Genomic DNA, 15,997 nt, shown 5'->3' with positions numbered 1-15,997 from the left:
GACAATAACTTATTAACTTTTTTCATTTTGCTTTGCAATGATTATTTTTTTCCTCAACTTGTAACACTTTTAAAAGAGTTCTAAAATATAAAAATATTCAATTTATATTTTTGTAGAATCCATAGAACTCTCCATAGAACTCTAAGTGTATTTAATTTATATTATATAGACTTTATAAGTATTCAATAATAATTTTTTAATAATCTATCAAGATTTAAGGATATTTGAAAAATCATTTATTTAAAAGAATTTTATAAAATGATAAATTATATTAGATTTTAAAAAGGTTAGTATAGAAATCAGAATCCAACACATATTTAGCTTGATGATAAAAACATCTCTAACAACTTTATCTATTATCAATTTTTTTATCAAATTGAAAAATTAAACAATTATCAAAATGATATCGTAAAATATATAAATATATGTATATATAGATAATGTCAAAACAACCATTGAATTTTTAAAAATCTATCACATATTATGAAATTTCATTTAAAAGTCAAGTTTTAAAAAACTAATAAAATATATATAATTTTGTATAGTATTATTTAAAAATAATTTTTTAATTTATATATTTACATAGTTTAAATTTAAATAATATTAATTTTTATACATTTATTACTGATTATTGAAGATAAAGATTTTACTTTTCTTTTTTTTGCTGAAAAGATTTTACTTTCTCAGTCTCACAGTTTCTTGGATAGAAAAGCAAATGCGGTACTTTTTTATATGAAATTTTCTCTTCCACTTATATTTTGATATTTGGGATTTTTCTGGGTATATGCCGATTAGGATTCCCTGCATCAACCCGTTACTGTTACCTGATTGCCAAAAGATCAAAAAATAAAAATTAAAAATCACTGATCCCGAACCACCACTTCTCTGTCATGATGGAGACAATTTAATGGAAGAATCAATTATATCACGGAATCGCTGGTCGTTAAGGACAACTTCTCTGCTATCCACTTCTGTATAGTTTTTTTTTTTGGGGCGAATAAGGACCACTTCTATATAAGGATTCAATAATGGAGACAATTCCATTGGATTTTTTTTTTTGTTTTTTTTTTTTTTCAAATGCCTAATAATATATGTGTGTGTATATATATATATATTAAGTTTTTTTTTTTTTTATGGTTAGGATCTGATGAGAATAGTACGGTTTAAAAATATAAAAAAATAATTAATCATTAAATTTCAACTTATTCAGTGAACGGTTTAGATATTTCCTTATCATACTTGAAAAGATTGCAACTTCAAAAAAATTTCTTTCAATCTTTCTACTTCAAAATATCATTTTCTTTCCTGCTAGCACCACTGTTTCACACAGACTTTACCATTTTAAAATTTCCAAATAAAATCCTCCATCTCTTATCATTTTAAAATTTCCAAATAAAATCTTCCATCTATTACCGTTTCAAAATTTCCAAATAAAATCTACTGTTCCAGCCCTAGATATTTTTTTATTGCTTCCATCGCCCGGGCCTTCTTCTCGACAATCCAAAATCCATTTAGAGCTTTGGTTAAAGGTTAATATTTGTGAGCCATTGTTTTTTTTTTTTTTAGCCTTTTTTTTTTTGGTCTTTTAAGTGTGAACAAAAAATCAAAAAAAAAAAAAAAAACAATGACATTGATGATCTGTAAAACGTCACTGGCTTAGGTACCAAACAAGTGGGCATTTTCCTCCAGATTAAGGGCTACTCTTTCTTGGTGGTCCAGAGTAGTCTTAACATGGCCGAGAGCAAAGTCTTGGTGGTGACTGTATCACTCCCAAAGTAGAAAGGGTGCCTACGACTTTGATAATTGAGTCTCGTTTGATTGAGTTCTTTTGAATTTTGAGGCCCCGATCTTGATCGGATATGAGACTGAGGAGTTCCTACTTGGAGAGTTTCGATTGAGCTGTGAGGGATGAGTAGGCGATCATAGAGGAGTTAGAATGGTAGGGTTTCAGAGAACAAAAATTGAAATGGTGGTGTTGTGGGTTGAATTGAATATTGGAAAGAAGGAGATTTGAGGACGTAGAGTTCTGGAAATTTTCTTTTTTTAATTTCTTTGTAATTTTTTTATATTTTTGCAAGTATCATTCAAAATAATAAAATTAAAACTTAACCAAAAAAGATTGAGGACTAATTGAAAATTACTAAATTGAAAATATAATAAAAAAAAATAGGGGACCAAAGCCAACGCTATTATATTCTAGCAATGTTGGCTTTGGTACTTCAATTTTAAAATTTATTTTTATTTTCATTTTCATTTTCTTTTTTTAATTCCTTTATAATTTTTTTAAATTTTTGTAAGCAGCATTCAAGATAATAAAATTCAAACTTAACAAAAAAAATTGAGGACTAATTGAAAATTACTAAATAGAAAAGATAATAAAAAAAAAAAAATTGGGGGACCAAAGCCTGCACTATTACATTCTAGCAGTATTGGCTTTGGTTCCTCAATTTTTAAATTTTTTTATTACTTTTTTAATTCTTTTATAATTTTTTTATATTTTTGTAAGCATCATTCAAAATAATAAAATTCAAACTTAAAAAAAAAATTGAAGACCAATTGAAAATTACAAAATTGAAAAGATAATAAAAAAAATTGGGGGACCAAAGCCAACGCTATTATATCGCAGCAGTGTTGACTTTGGTCCCCCAAATTTTTACTATTTTCTTTTTTATTTTTATTTTTTTAATTCCTATGTAATTTTTTCATATTTTTGCAAATATCATTCAAAATAATAAAATTCAAACTTAACAAAAAAAATTGAGGACCAATTGAAAATTACAAAATTAAAAAGATAATTAAAAAAAATTGGGGGACCAAAGCCAGTGCTATAACATCCCAGTAGCGTTGGCTTTGATCCCCCAATTTTTTAAATTTTTTTATTATTTTCTTTTTTATTCTTTTTAATTCCTTTGTAATTTTTTTTATATTTTTACAAGTATTATTCAAAATAATAAAACTCAAACTTAATAAAAAAAAATTGAGGATCAATTGAAAATTACAAAATTTAAAAGATAACAAAAAAAAAAAAAAATAGGAACCAAAGCCAACTCTTTTACATCCTAAAAGCCTTAACTTTGGTCTCTCAATTTTTTAAAGTTTTTTATTATTTTCTTTTTATTTCTTTTTTTAATTCCTTTGATGAAAATTGGACAAAAAAAAGAGGAAATTTTTTTTGATGAAAATAGGATAATGAACAAAAAAAAGAAAAAAAAAAAAAGAGGGCTTCTCTTTAAAATTGGACCAAAAAAAGAGAAAATCGTTTTTTGATGAAAATATGAAAATGAAAAAAAAAAAAAGAGTTTATGTTTAAAATTGGACTAGAAATGAAGAAAAAATGGGAAGAGAAAAAAAATTGTCACAAAGGAGAGCAAAGCCAACGCTATTTTCTTAACAAACGTCGACTTTATACAGGCTTTAGCGACGCTATTTTAAAATTGCACCATTAAAAACTATGTATATAAATTTTAAAAACCAAGTATATACTTGATTTTGTCGCAATTTTAAAATAGCATCGCTAAATCTTGTACAAAACCGACGCTTGTTAAGAAATAGCATCGGTTTTGCTCCCTTTTGTGACATTTGTTTTTCCTTCTTATTTTTTCTTCTTTTTTAGTTCAATTTTAAACACAAACCCTCTTTTTTTTTTTCATTATCATATTTTCATCGAAAAAAATTTTCTCTTTTTTTTGGTCCAATTTTGAAGACAAACCCTTTTTTTTTTTTCATTATCATATTTCATGAAAAGTTTTTTTTCTCTTTTTTTTATCCAATTTTAAACACAAACCCCTCCTTTTTTTTTTTTGTTCATTATCATATTTTCATTAAAGATATTAAAAGAAAGAAAATAATAAAAAATTTAAAAAATTGGAGGACTAAAGCCAATACTTTTAGGATGTAAAAGCATTGGCTTTGGTCCCCCAATTTTATTTTTGTTATTTTTTCAATTTTATAATTTTGAATTGGTCTTCAAATTTTTTTGTTAAGTTTGAATTTTATTATTTTGAATGATACTCGCAAAAAGATAAAAAAATTACAAAAAAATTTTAAAAAAATATTTTAAAAAAATTAAATAATATATTTACATCGTTTAAATTTAAATAATATTAATTTTTATACATTTATTACTTATTATTGAAGATAAAGATTTTACTTTTCATTTTTTTTTTTTTTGCTGAAAAGATTTTACTTTCTCAGTCTCACAGCTTCTTGGACTCAGAATAAAAATATAGAAAAAAAAAAATCTCAAAATAGAAAAGCAAATACGCTATTTTTTTATATGAAATTTTCTCTTCCACTTATATTTTGATATTTGGGATTTTTCTGGGTATATGCCGATTGGGATTCCTTGCATCAACCCGTCACTGTTACCTGATTGCCAAAAGATCAAAAATTAAAAATTAAAAATCACTGATCCCTAACCACCACTTCTCTGTCATGATGGGGAGACAATTCAATGGAAGAATCAATTATATCACTGAATCGCTGGTCATTAAGGACAACTTCTCTGCTATCCACTTCTCTATAGATTTTTTGTTTTGTTTTGGGTGAATAAGGACCACTTCTATATAAGGATTCATAATGGAGACAATTCCATCGGATTTTTTTTTTTTTCCAAATGCCTAATAATATATGTGAGTATATATATTTATATATATATATATAAATATAAGGACCGCTTTCATATATTTTTCTTTGGCAACATATTTTGGAATTTCAGAACCACATCATCCAACGTTTTAACGGTAGGTTTGAGAAAGTTAAAATCAACGAGAATGAAATTTTTTCATTAAAAATAAATTTTTTTATAGATTTTGATGATTTTTTATAAGAAGAAAAATATAGATTCTAGTAGAATTTAAATTTTATAATGTAAAAAAAAGGTAAAAAATAAATTCTTTAACAAAGACATCATTTTGAATTCCCTTTCTATATTTTATTAAAAGATAATTTTTTTTTTCAAATTTTAAAATATAAATTAATTAATCACATAATAATCCTAAATATCCAGATATTAACCAAACACTTTAAGAAATAATACATAAGAAATTGACAACTGATTCCAGTTTACCAGTGCCAAGTACTGTTCATTTCTCTCTACCTTTTTGTTCTTAATTTTCCTTTCCCCTTCTATGACTTCACTATATACTGCTTTAAAACTTGAAAAGATGTCTACTGAATATTCTACAAATTAGACAAGTGCTTATGTTGTAAACAAAATTAATTTAAAAAGGTAAATTGACCTTCTCTATTATTGTTTTCTTGAAGAATGTAACTCTGATACATCATACATAAGCTGTATTTGACCTATACGATATTATTATCATATGACCATTCATTGGTTATTATTTATTTCGTTTTATTTTTTTAATTGAAGTTTACTTTCTTCAAAAGTAAAAGCAAAAGGTTCATACCACAGAAGATCTTTATGCAGTTTAAATATCTGTAATACTTTGGCCATATATACGTACTCCTGTCCTGTTAATAGTGAACAAAGTTAATACCTGTATTTGCATAATATTTATTTTATATTTTATACAAATTTTGAGTATGGCATTGTATTGTGGCCTTAGTTTTATTATCTTTTGGGCTTAATATAATACAATATATATTATCAGACTATTGAATGTATTGTATTCATTGATTTTGATGGATAAGTAGTGCAGTCTAACTAATTAAGATAATAACTGGATTATTAATTATTACTACTTCAGATCATATGGTATGGAGCATGGCTCAAGAAATCTTCTGAGGATACCATGAGTCATTAACCGTAACAATATTGTAAGTTTTCTTATAATTGTTACTATTGCTTTTGTTATTTCATTTTTCTTATGTTCTTTTACTTGTAATTTATTCCCAAATGCGACTTGCATAATTTATATATAATACATTTTAAGGAGCATAGTGAACCACAGTAATTATGCTTTGTGTTTAATGTGTTTTCATTTTGTGGTTTTGGATTTTCTTGATACGGAATGCTTACATAGATCTAAATTTCCCACATCTCTTTTCGTCGTGTTTCTTTCTTTCTTTCCTTTTTTTTTTTTTTTTCCCCTTCTTGTAATGCACCCATCAATGTTAAATTTTAAAGGACGTAACAGAAGAGAATGACTTAGACCTTTATTTTAGGACTCTTATGTAGTATTTTGGTTATTTAGATATACTTTTTGGACATGCCATACAAGAATCTTCTTCAGCATGTTTTCTTGAATTTTATTATTCAAAGATTGATTACACTATATAAGTTCCGTATTGATTTTGCCTTACTTTTAGAATTTTGCATTAACAGTAATTTTGGTAAAGAATTAAGTAGTAAAGGAATTAACAAGTCACTTCCTGCCTTTCTACTCTCACAATAATTTTAGTTGTCCCCAAGATACCGATTTTCTTTTCTGCATTATATTCATCTAACCCGGCCTTGAAATCTCTGAGCCTGGAGAACGTTGATGGAACAGATCTTCCTTTTCTTGTGACTCTCAATGCAAAAGATAAACCAAAACAAACCTTGCTTAAGTGGTCTACTGGCCACCCCGTTCCATCTGTTGCTGCATCAAAAGCTTCACTTGAACTTCATCATATTCAAGGAAAGAGAGGAATTTGGTTTTGTGGAGCATATCAGGGTGAGCTTTCCTGCTCCTTAAAGATAGCAAACATTAAAATCCTGAAAATAAGACTGAAGTGTTTCCTAGCTAAGTCATAGCTCTATCTTGGAATAACTTATTAAAAATATTAAAATCAGAATAAGTAGTGTTATAGGTCTCCAATTCTTTAACTGTTCACATTGACTTTACATTTTCTAACTCTTGAGTATCTATTTTATGTTTTCTGTCAGGTTATGGCTTCCATGAGGATGGATTGAAGGCTAATTGTGCTCTTTGTTAGAAAAGAAAAAGAGAAAATAAAAGAGAAATAATGTGATATGTATCTCTTGATTCTTGCAACCGTTTTGAATTTTTTTTTTTATAACTTCTATTTCCCAGAAAAATAAAAAAAGGAAGAGAGATGATTTGATAAATTTTTAGTATAATAATAATATATGTGAATTTAATAAAGTTAAAGTTAATCTATATTTATAAATATAGTTACTATGTCGGACCAAAACTAAATTGAACAAAACAAAGACCTTAGTTACCAAAATAAGAAAAAGAAAAGAAAAGAAAGGAAAGTCACAATTCGTGCATCAAAAAGAGAAGAAAAAAAGAGAGTCACAATTTATTTAAAAAAAAAAAAAAAAAAAAAGAGAGACCGTCAGAATTTATTTAGCAAGAAAACAAGAAAAAGGACGGTTCCAACTTGACAAACATGACTTAATAAAATATGTGGCACTTTAAAGAAAACAAAAAAGAAAAAAAAAACAGTATATATTTATTATCAAAAAAGGAAAAGCAGTATTCTTTGTCTTGTAGTAATAATTGAAGGAAAATTACCAGTCATGTCATATGTAAATAATAAAATGGTGAATATTGTAATAAATTTAGGAGAAAAGAAGGTGTTTGAATTGTGCTTCAGTCTTGAAAAAAGTTGAAGGATACATATCAGCCATAGTTAGCAAGTATATGTTAGCGGATGTACAAGTTGAATGTTACTGATAGTCCGTAAAGTTGACAATCTAGATGTTCGAACTGGAAAACGGGACGTTTTACGTTCTACTATAATTTTAAAAAGTTACGCACTTTTGTTTATTGACCAAAAAAAATGAAAAAAATACTTTAATCTTTATATTAGCCAAAAAAGAGAAAAGCTAGCTGGTGCCATCTTTTGTTTTTTTCTGCGTTTGGTGAAGCATTTAATTCCTCTGCGGTGCCGCATGCACCAAAAGACAATCTTCAGCCTGTCCTGTTTTTAGAAGGAGGGGTCGTGATTGGATTCCCAAGATTTCAGGATATAAATTTAGAAGACAGGATAACGTGACATTTACCATATATGTACATATGGGGGGGGTCCTTTTTTTTATTTTCATTTATTTACAATTTTGGAAGTTGATTTATAAATAAAAATTGGGAAATGTCGACATAAAATAAATGGCAGTTAAAGGAAGACAACATAATTATTTGTCTTCTAGTAATGATTGATGGAAAATTATTGGTGATATGTCAAACAATTAAGCACGTTTATTTATTCAAAAACATAACAATGATGATAAAATAAAATAATACTTCAATCATGTCAAAGCAAAATGAAAAAAGTTAAGTGAGTTCCATGTTAGTTTTTGTTTATTTGTCTGTAAGGATTCACTTTATCGTTTTTTAGGTGGAATTCTGTGAGGGTTCCATGATATTATATTTGTAATACTATTTTAAATACCAACATGTTCTAATTTTAAAAAGAGCGGTGGTGACTACAGGACCAATCTATGTTAATGGATACAGTTATTTTAATTCATACCATCATTTGGTAATTTGATATATTTTTAGTGATAATTTTTTGCCTGAAAACAATTAAAGTATTAATTAGTTACAAATTATGAAAAATGTTCATATTTTAATTAATACTTTAATATTTTTTTCCTCAACTTGTAACACTTTTAAAAGAGTTTTAAAATATACGAGTATTTAATTTATATTTGTATGGAATCCACAAACTCTAAATGTATAGACTTTATAAATACTCAATAGGATTTTTTTTAATAAGCTACCAAGATTTAATGGTATTTAAAAAATCTTTGATTTAGAAGGATATTATAAAATAATAAATCATATTGGATTTTAGAAGGGTTAGTATAAGAACTAGAGTCCATCATATATTCAGACTCATGGTAAGAGCCTCTTCAAAAATTCTGTCTATAATTAGATTTTTTATTACATTAAGAACAATAAACAACTATCAAACTGATGTGATAAAAAAAGAAAAAAAAAAGATATTGTCAAGATGATCCTCTACTTTTTGAAAGACTGTCAAATATTGTGAAGTTTTCTTCAAAAATTAATTTTTGAAAACGAAAAAATTTGATAAAATATATATAATTAATTAACAACCATAAATAACATTCTGTATATTATTATAAGAAAATAATTTTATAATTTAATTTATATTTATGTTATCTAAATTTTTTATGATGTCAAATTTTCTATTACACAAACAACAATCCACAATTACTATTAAAGATACTGTAAAGGTTTTACTTTCTCCATTTCACAATTTCTCAAACTCTCAAAATAAGACATAAAAATTAAAAAAAAAAAAACAACTCAAATAGAAAAGGATATAAGGTACTTTTTATATGAAATTTTCTCTTCCACTTAGTTGGAATTAAAATATGTTTGTTGCTTTATTTCATGCTATAGTTATGCTTATAGATTACATTAAAATAAAAAAGAATAATAAAGAGTCTTGCTAGAAAATCTAATAAAATTTCACTTTTATCTTTAAAGATATTCTTTAATTTGAAAAATACACTTTTTAAAATGAAGAGTTACATATTTTGATTTTTGATATTTTAATTCATGAACAAGTATAGTCGGTGTTCTATTTCAATTTTACTTTTTGAGATAGATTCCTGTGGTTGATTCCATGCAAAATGGGGCTTCTATTCATCACTTATATAGCTTAATTGAATGGTGCATGAAATTATTTATTTCAAGTTAAATTTTGATTTGCATCACTTTTCTGAAAATCTAACAAAGTGACCAATATTTTAGCTGACTTTAATTGAGGTGAGTTGGGCGTAACTAATGCGTGAGCTTGATTGAATTTGTTCTTTTTTTTTTTTTTTTTTTAACATTTCAAATATATTTCAACACATGATCAAATTAAATTTATTTTTGTTTTTAAATTTTTATTGATAAAATGATTTAATAATAACCATTGATTTCACAGTCAGCAAGTAAAATTGAAAGCCAAAACATAAACAAGGATGAAGAAAAACAAACAAACAATCCTATTCAAAAAGATAAAGATAGGTGGTTATTACTTTCTTAGAAAAAATGGAAAAAAAAGAAGAAGTTCAAAACAGTTTTCATCATCTCTAAAATATTTAAATTAATATGAATATGAAAGAAAAGGAGAATGGCGAATGTTTAATCTTAAAATATATTTTAAATTCATGGGATTTGATTTGAGAGCCCAAAGGCATAAAGTCTTTTATCTTTATTTTATTTTTGTAAAATTAATTTTCTTGAGGGCAATAGATTTCTAAGCGACACACTGGAACTGGCCAGGCGAAAGTCACGTTCCATTTATTCCAAAATATGAAATCGTCAGTATGTGCATATCCTGCACGCGATGCTTCTCTCCGGATTGGGTGTCTCCAGTCCAATATTATTAATTGAAAATTCATTATTCACCCACAAGTGTAAGTGTCAATTTCGTCATTCTTCCAATTGGTTTTCCCCCCTTAAATTTGATGAAATTAACAAGTAGCATTCAAATATACAGTTTATTGCTCAAGTGAATTGGTTTCAATTAATAAACTGTGGATTCGAAACATAAAAAATAGATAGTTTTATAAGTATGTTTCAATTTAATTTTGTTCTTCTTAAAACATTTATAAAAAAAAGGAAATGAATTTTTTTTTTTTATATAATTCTCCTTTAATTTTTATCAAATTTTATTTCAAAAAAGTTTATAGGTAAGCATATTTATATTGTTTGTATAGATTTGATTTTTAAGAATGATATCTTCCAATTTATAATGGAAAATATAATGACATGACAAAATATTCCCAACTAAGTTTTTAATTTTAAATAATTAATAACATTTCTTTGACAACTTGCCAAGTCACAATGTTATTCTTTGGTAAATACTTATGATTGTTTATACATGTTATGTATTTGACTATATAAAGTTACCCAAAAAAAAAAAAAAAATAATAATAATCAAGTGATGTTGGCTTGATTGATAATCTACTTATATCCATAATCTCTCAAGACATTGGGATAAAAGAAAAAAAAAATTGTAAATGATAATAATTATAAAAAAAAAAAACTCTAATTAAGATATTTTTAAATTTTTAACTTGAGGATAAATAAATTGGATTAACTTATCCTTAATGTAACACCCCGTCCCAAATCGCACCGGAATCCGTGCACGTTGACCGAGGTTGACCGTTGACCGAAGGGGGTCAAAAGTTGACTTTTTGACTCGGTGAGAATTTTGAGTTGACTAGGGTACCGTGGCGAAGTGCACGATGCCACGAGTTCGTAGACTGGTAGCACGTCGAAAATGGAGCTACGGTTTGAAAGTTATGGATGAAACAAGTTGCGGTCCAAACTGTCCAAGGGGTGCGGGAGTTGACTTTTTGTTTATGGGGAATTGAGCTTTGACTCATGCATGGTTGTGAAGTACTCGTCGATACGAGTTCACAGACTAGCGGCACGCTCAAAACGGACATCCGGTTAAAAAGTTATGGACGTTTGAAGTTTACCGGATACCGTATTATTTTAATGTTTTTGGGTCGTGAACAGTGAAATGCCACGTGTCAGCTTCTGAGTGGTCCACGTGGCATGAACAGTGTCATGCAGGGTTTTAATTTTGAAAAACTCTCGGGGAAGAGAGAGAAAGAGAGAGAAGAGAGAGAAAGAGAGAGAGGAGAGAGAAAGAGAGAGAGGAGAGAGAAAGAGAGAGAGAGGACCCGCCGGCCGCCGGTCATTTTCACGTTTTTCCGGCCTAGTTACTGTACACGCGCCGGCCAGCCAGATTGCCCACCTCATTTCCGGCAAAACCTCCAAATTTCACGGCGAACGGCCGCCGGACGCGCCCGGATTGGACGTCCGAAGTTTGGCGGCGATTTTTCCCCCTCCACCGCCGGCCACCGCGAATCAGCACTATTCCGGCCGATATACAGTACACGCGCCATACACCCAGCATCCTCTCCTCAAGTCCGGCCTACCCACCAAAAATCACGGCCATCGGACCACTGACGCGCCGGGATCGGAGCGTTTTCCGGCGAGGGGTCGAAAATCTTCAAACGATGATTTCTCCGCCGTCCGACCTCCGTTTTGCTCACCGTCGGTCCCGTTGGATTGCTCTCCTCACGATCTACAAATCTGCAAAATTTCACAGCAAACGGCCACCGCCGAAAAATACTGTTCCGGCGACGCTTGCCGGTGACCGCGGCGGCCCGCCGGAAAATACTGTTCCGGCGAGTACCCGAAAATTCCGGCCAGCTCCAGTCCGCAGTGTTCGACCTCCTGAACCCAAATCCGACTTCCGTTTCCACCAATTCGCGATGGTTTGGGAGAATTGCGGAGCCGAAACCCGAAAAGCTTCCCGATAAAATTTCGACCCCGTCGGGTACGATCATCGGAAATTAAGACCGGATCTGTGATTAGCATCACTCGAGCTTCGATTCGGTATATAATTCGTAAATTTTAGTTATCGTTTGGTGTTCGCTCCCCGGGTACCCATTTGGGGATTACCCGAATAAAATATTAATATTTGTGGTTTTGGTACTGTGGATGTTTTAGGTGCACGTGCAAGTAGCGGAGTCGATCCTGCGGAGGATCTTGATTGAGATACGTGCACAAGGTGAGTGACCCACCTTCAAATTAATTTTGGGGAATTTAATTGATGAATATATTATGTGTGAATTAAATATTTGGAATTTAATTTCTATGTGCCAAATATTTATTGGATTTATTGTAGAATTATTTATGAATTTATTGGATTTAAGAAAATGCGAATTCTACAAATTTATGCCGTGTGGAATTATTTTATGGTTTTGAGGATTTTGAAATTGGTGTGGTTTTAATGGTAAATTGGGCACGATTTGATTTTCAAATATTTCAAGGAAAATATTTGGTTATGTTGGTGATTTCAATTTTTATGAAATATGCCCATAAAATATTATGGGATTTGATTATGATATTTCGAGAAATTATTTATGCTTGGAAAAAATGTGGATATTTAAATTGATGGATTTGGGAGTTGGTGGATTTGAAAATCATGGAATTTATGGTATGGATTATAAGGAAATTGTGGAGAATTTCCCGGTTCAAGCGGATGGATTATGCCCGCTATGCTTATGAAAAATGTGAAATTTGTTTTATGATTTAAATTTATGGATTTTATAATTTTTAGATGCACCGTGCACGTACTGGTGTTCTGATTATGTGATATGGTATATGTGATATGGTTAGTGTGCACACGGTTGTGATTAGCGCGCAGGTGGGTGTGAGTAGCGCGCGGTTGATATTATGAGGGTGTCCTGTGGATGCCATCGGAGAGGGCGGCCACCCCCCTTTGGCCGGGACACCAGGTTAGCAGCGGCGCTGTGGGACGCCACGCGACCGTATGCCGGTTTCTCTCTATAACCTCCTGTCTGGCGGTACCTTAGGACGCTGGGTACTGTTGGCGCCACTGGTATATAGTGGGTGCATCAAATGATTTTCAGAACTGTGTTTTAAAAATAAAATGTTTGGAAACTGAATTGGAATTAAAAATATAATTGTTACCGCTTCTGGTATTTAATTGATGTCTTGGTTTTCGGGGAATATGGATAAAGGGTTTTGTGAAATTGTTTTAAAAGGGGAACCTTTCCAACTGAGAGAATTGTAAGGGTTTTGAGAGAAAATATTATTTCCAAATAATTATTATTTATATACCTATTACCGTGGTATTATATTGTATAGTAGTAGGGTCGCTCACTGAGATGATTAGCATCTCACACTCTTAAATTCCGTTCCTCTAGGTACCAGGTTGTCGGCGTTCACTCGGAGCGGACTTGATCTTCCTCGCTGTTTTAGTTCGTACTGTACCCTGTTATTCTTTTATTGCAGTTGTAATATTTCTTTCACTCTTGTTGTATTTATTTTGCACTGGATTACTGTATTTATTTTTTTTAAGTGCTGCAATTTGTGGAATCGATTTGTAGTACTGTGGGAGGAATAAGGGGATAATTTTAGAAGTGTGTTTTCAGTGCAGGGAATTTTGTGGTAAGTAAATCCCTTAGGGGAGGCTCTGCCGGATTTTCCGTTGGAAGGTTCGGTAGGGTTTCCCTGGGATCAGGGCTGTCTAGGGTTCCGGGGAAGGAATTCCGGACGGGTCCTGACACTTAACTTAAAAAGTTAAAGACATCCTCATCAAATCTTCTTTGATTATATGTATATATATATATATATATATTTGAATAGCAGGGGAGAGTGAGCAATTGGACATAAAATGAAAAAGCCTGTCGAACAAATCGAAGCAAAAGTTGAGGGTAGTCTTGTAATTATCACTATGTAATATTTGTTTTTACACGTAGAGTGATCAATAGCCCATGCCTGGTATGTCTATAAATACTGAGAGCTACGATAGCCTCTTCACCATTCAGCAACAAAGCACCTTAGCACTTCGAGCTTTTCCAAATCCAATTTGTCATCAAGATGAAAAGTTTCTTTGCTCTCCTAGCCTTCTCTTCACTTCTTCTGGTAAGCATCACAAGGTCATATTTTGTCAATACAGTGTCACTAAATGTAGTCTAATCCATATATGATAAAAAAACATTTAGCTATAAACATAAAAATTATCGTTAAAATATGTATTTGTGGCCAAAAAAAATATTTTTGTCTCTATCTAAGATTTGTTACTAAACCCTTTTTTTTGATGATGCTATGTGATAAACTGGCTAGAAACAAATTTTCATGATATTAACTAGTATGCTAGTCAACTTGGAAAGAATTACTAGACATTTTTCTTAAGTTGATATTAATGATGAAAACACATATTTGCCCTTCTTCATGACCTTCTCATTTTACTTATTTTGGTAAGCATTTTTCCTATGCTACAAATCCAATTCCCTGAAAATAGCATGATGAAATGGGAAACATATGATTTATGCATATACATTATGCTTTTGACTTTATTGAGAAAAAATATTAATGATTTGTTTACTTTGATCATTACTCTTATATATTTTATTACAGTTGTCAAGCATCGTCATAGCAAGGAAAGAGCCTGTTGAATATGTGAAGACTGTTGTGGAGCAAGTAGCCAAAGATCTTTCTATTGATCCATCATCCCGGTTTCCCATATACCATGATAACCAAAATGGACAATCTGTCGATACTTCGTCCCGGTTTCCCATATACCATGATAACCAAAATGGACAATCTATCGATCCATCGTCCCGGTTTCCCATATACCATGGTAACCAAAATGGACAATCTATCGATCCATCCTCCCGGTTTCTCATATACCATGGTATAGATCCATTCTCCCGGTTTCCCATATACCATGGTAACCAAAATGGACAATCTATCGATCCATCGTCTCGGTTTCCCATATACCATGGTAACCAAAATGGACAATCTATCGATCCATCATCCCGGTTTCTCATATACCGAAATGGAAAATCTATCGATCCATCGTCCCGGTTTCCCATATACCATGGTAACCAAAATGGACAATCTGTCGATCCTTCGTCCCGGTTTCCCATATACCATGATAACCAAAATGGACAATCTATCGATCCATCGTCCCAGTTTCCCATATACCATGATAACCAAAATAGACAATCTATCGATCCATCGTCCCGATTTCCCATATACCATGGTAACCAAAATGGACAATCTATCGATCCATCCTCCCGGTTTCTCATATACCATGGTATAGATCCATCCTCCCGGTTTCCCATATACCATGGTAACTAAAATGGACAATCTATCGATCCATCCTCCCGGTTTCCCATATACCATGGTAACCAAAATGGACAATCTATCGATCCATCGTCCCGGTTTCCCATATACCATGGTAACCAAAATGGTGACCAAAACTCTAAGGCCAACGAAGAAGGTGCTGCCAAAAGTGCTTCTACTGACCAATAAATTGTAGAAGCAGATGATAAGAAAAATCAAACTTCAAAGGAAAATCCTATCAAGAGATATAATAAAAAATAACGGATTGTAGTTTGAAGTTTGTGAATGCCTTTATATGGCAAATTGTAGAGGCTATGACCTTGAATGATGTATCTTCTATGTTTGTACTGTTATTCTTCTCGTTGTCTATGTATGCTATTTCGTAGTTAAATAAATTTTTATGGCTTGTTTCATATCTGCATCCTTCTCCAGTTTTATATTAA

General features: G+C 30.6%; 1 protein-coding gene and 1 long non-coding RNA gene across 2 annotated transcripts; both read left to right on the top strand.

Moving 5' to 3' along the window:
* Positions 1–5,215: 5,215 nt before the first annotated feature.
* Positions 5,216–6,864, top strand: LOC132799476 (uncharacterized). The gene is made up of 3 exons (XR_009634099.1): positions 5,216–5,230; positions 5,712–6,620; positions 6,833–6,864. It is a non-coding gene; the product is annotated as an uncharacterized LOC132799476 (long non-coding RNA).
* Positions 6,865–14,192: 7,328 nt separating this feature from the next.
* Positions 14,193–15,967, top strand: LOC132805387 (uncharacterized). The gene is made up of 3 exons (XM_060820197.1): positions 14,193–14,348; positions 14,844–15,566; positions 15,621–15,967. The coding sequence occupies exons 1-3, from the start codon at positions 14,304–14,306 to the stop codon at positions 15,741–15,743; spliced, it is 891 nt and encodes a 296-aa protein (XP_060676180.1). The 5' UTR covers positions 14,193–14,303; the 3' UTR covers positions 15,744–15,967.
* The last annotated feature ends 30 nt before the right edge of the window (positions 15,968–15,997 follow it).

Source organism: Ziziphus jujuba, chromosome 9 (genome assembly GCF_031755915.1).
Source record: "Ziziphus jujuba cultivar Dongzao chromosome 9, ASM3175591v1".
NCBI classification, from domain to species: domain Eukaryota; kingdom Viridiplantae; phylum Streptophyta; class Magnoliopsida; order Rosales; family Rhamnaceae; genus Ziziphus; species Ziziphus jujuba.
The sequence above is the reverse complement of the archived record's forward strand: the minus strand, read 5'-3'. Positions and strand labels throughout refer to the sequence as shown.

Bases quoted from the DNA above. Each gene is read 5' to 3' on its own strand.
- LOC132805387 (XM_060820197.1), top strand. From the start codon at position 14,304: ATGAAAAGTTTCTTTGCTCTCCTAGCCTTCTCTTCACTTCTTCTG. The intron at 14,349-14,843 runs GTAAGCATCACA...ATTTTATTACAG, and splicing joins CCTTCTCTTCACTTCTTCTG to TTGTCAAGCATCGTCATAGC. The intron at 15,567-15,620 runs TAAAATGGACAA...TACCATGGTAAC, and splicing joins TTCCCATATACCATGGTAAC to CAAAATGGACAATCTATCGA.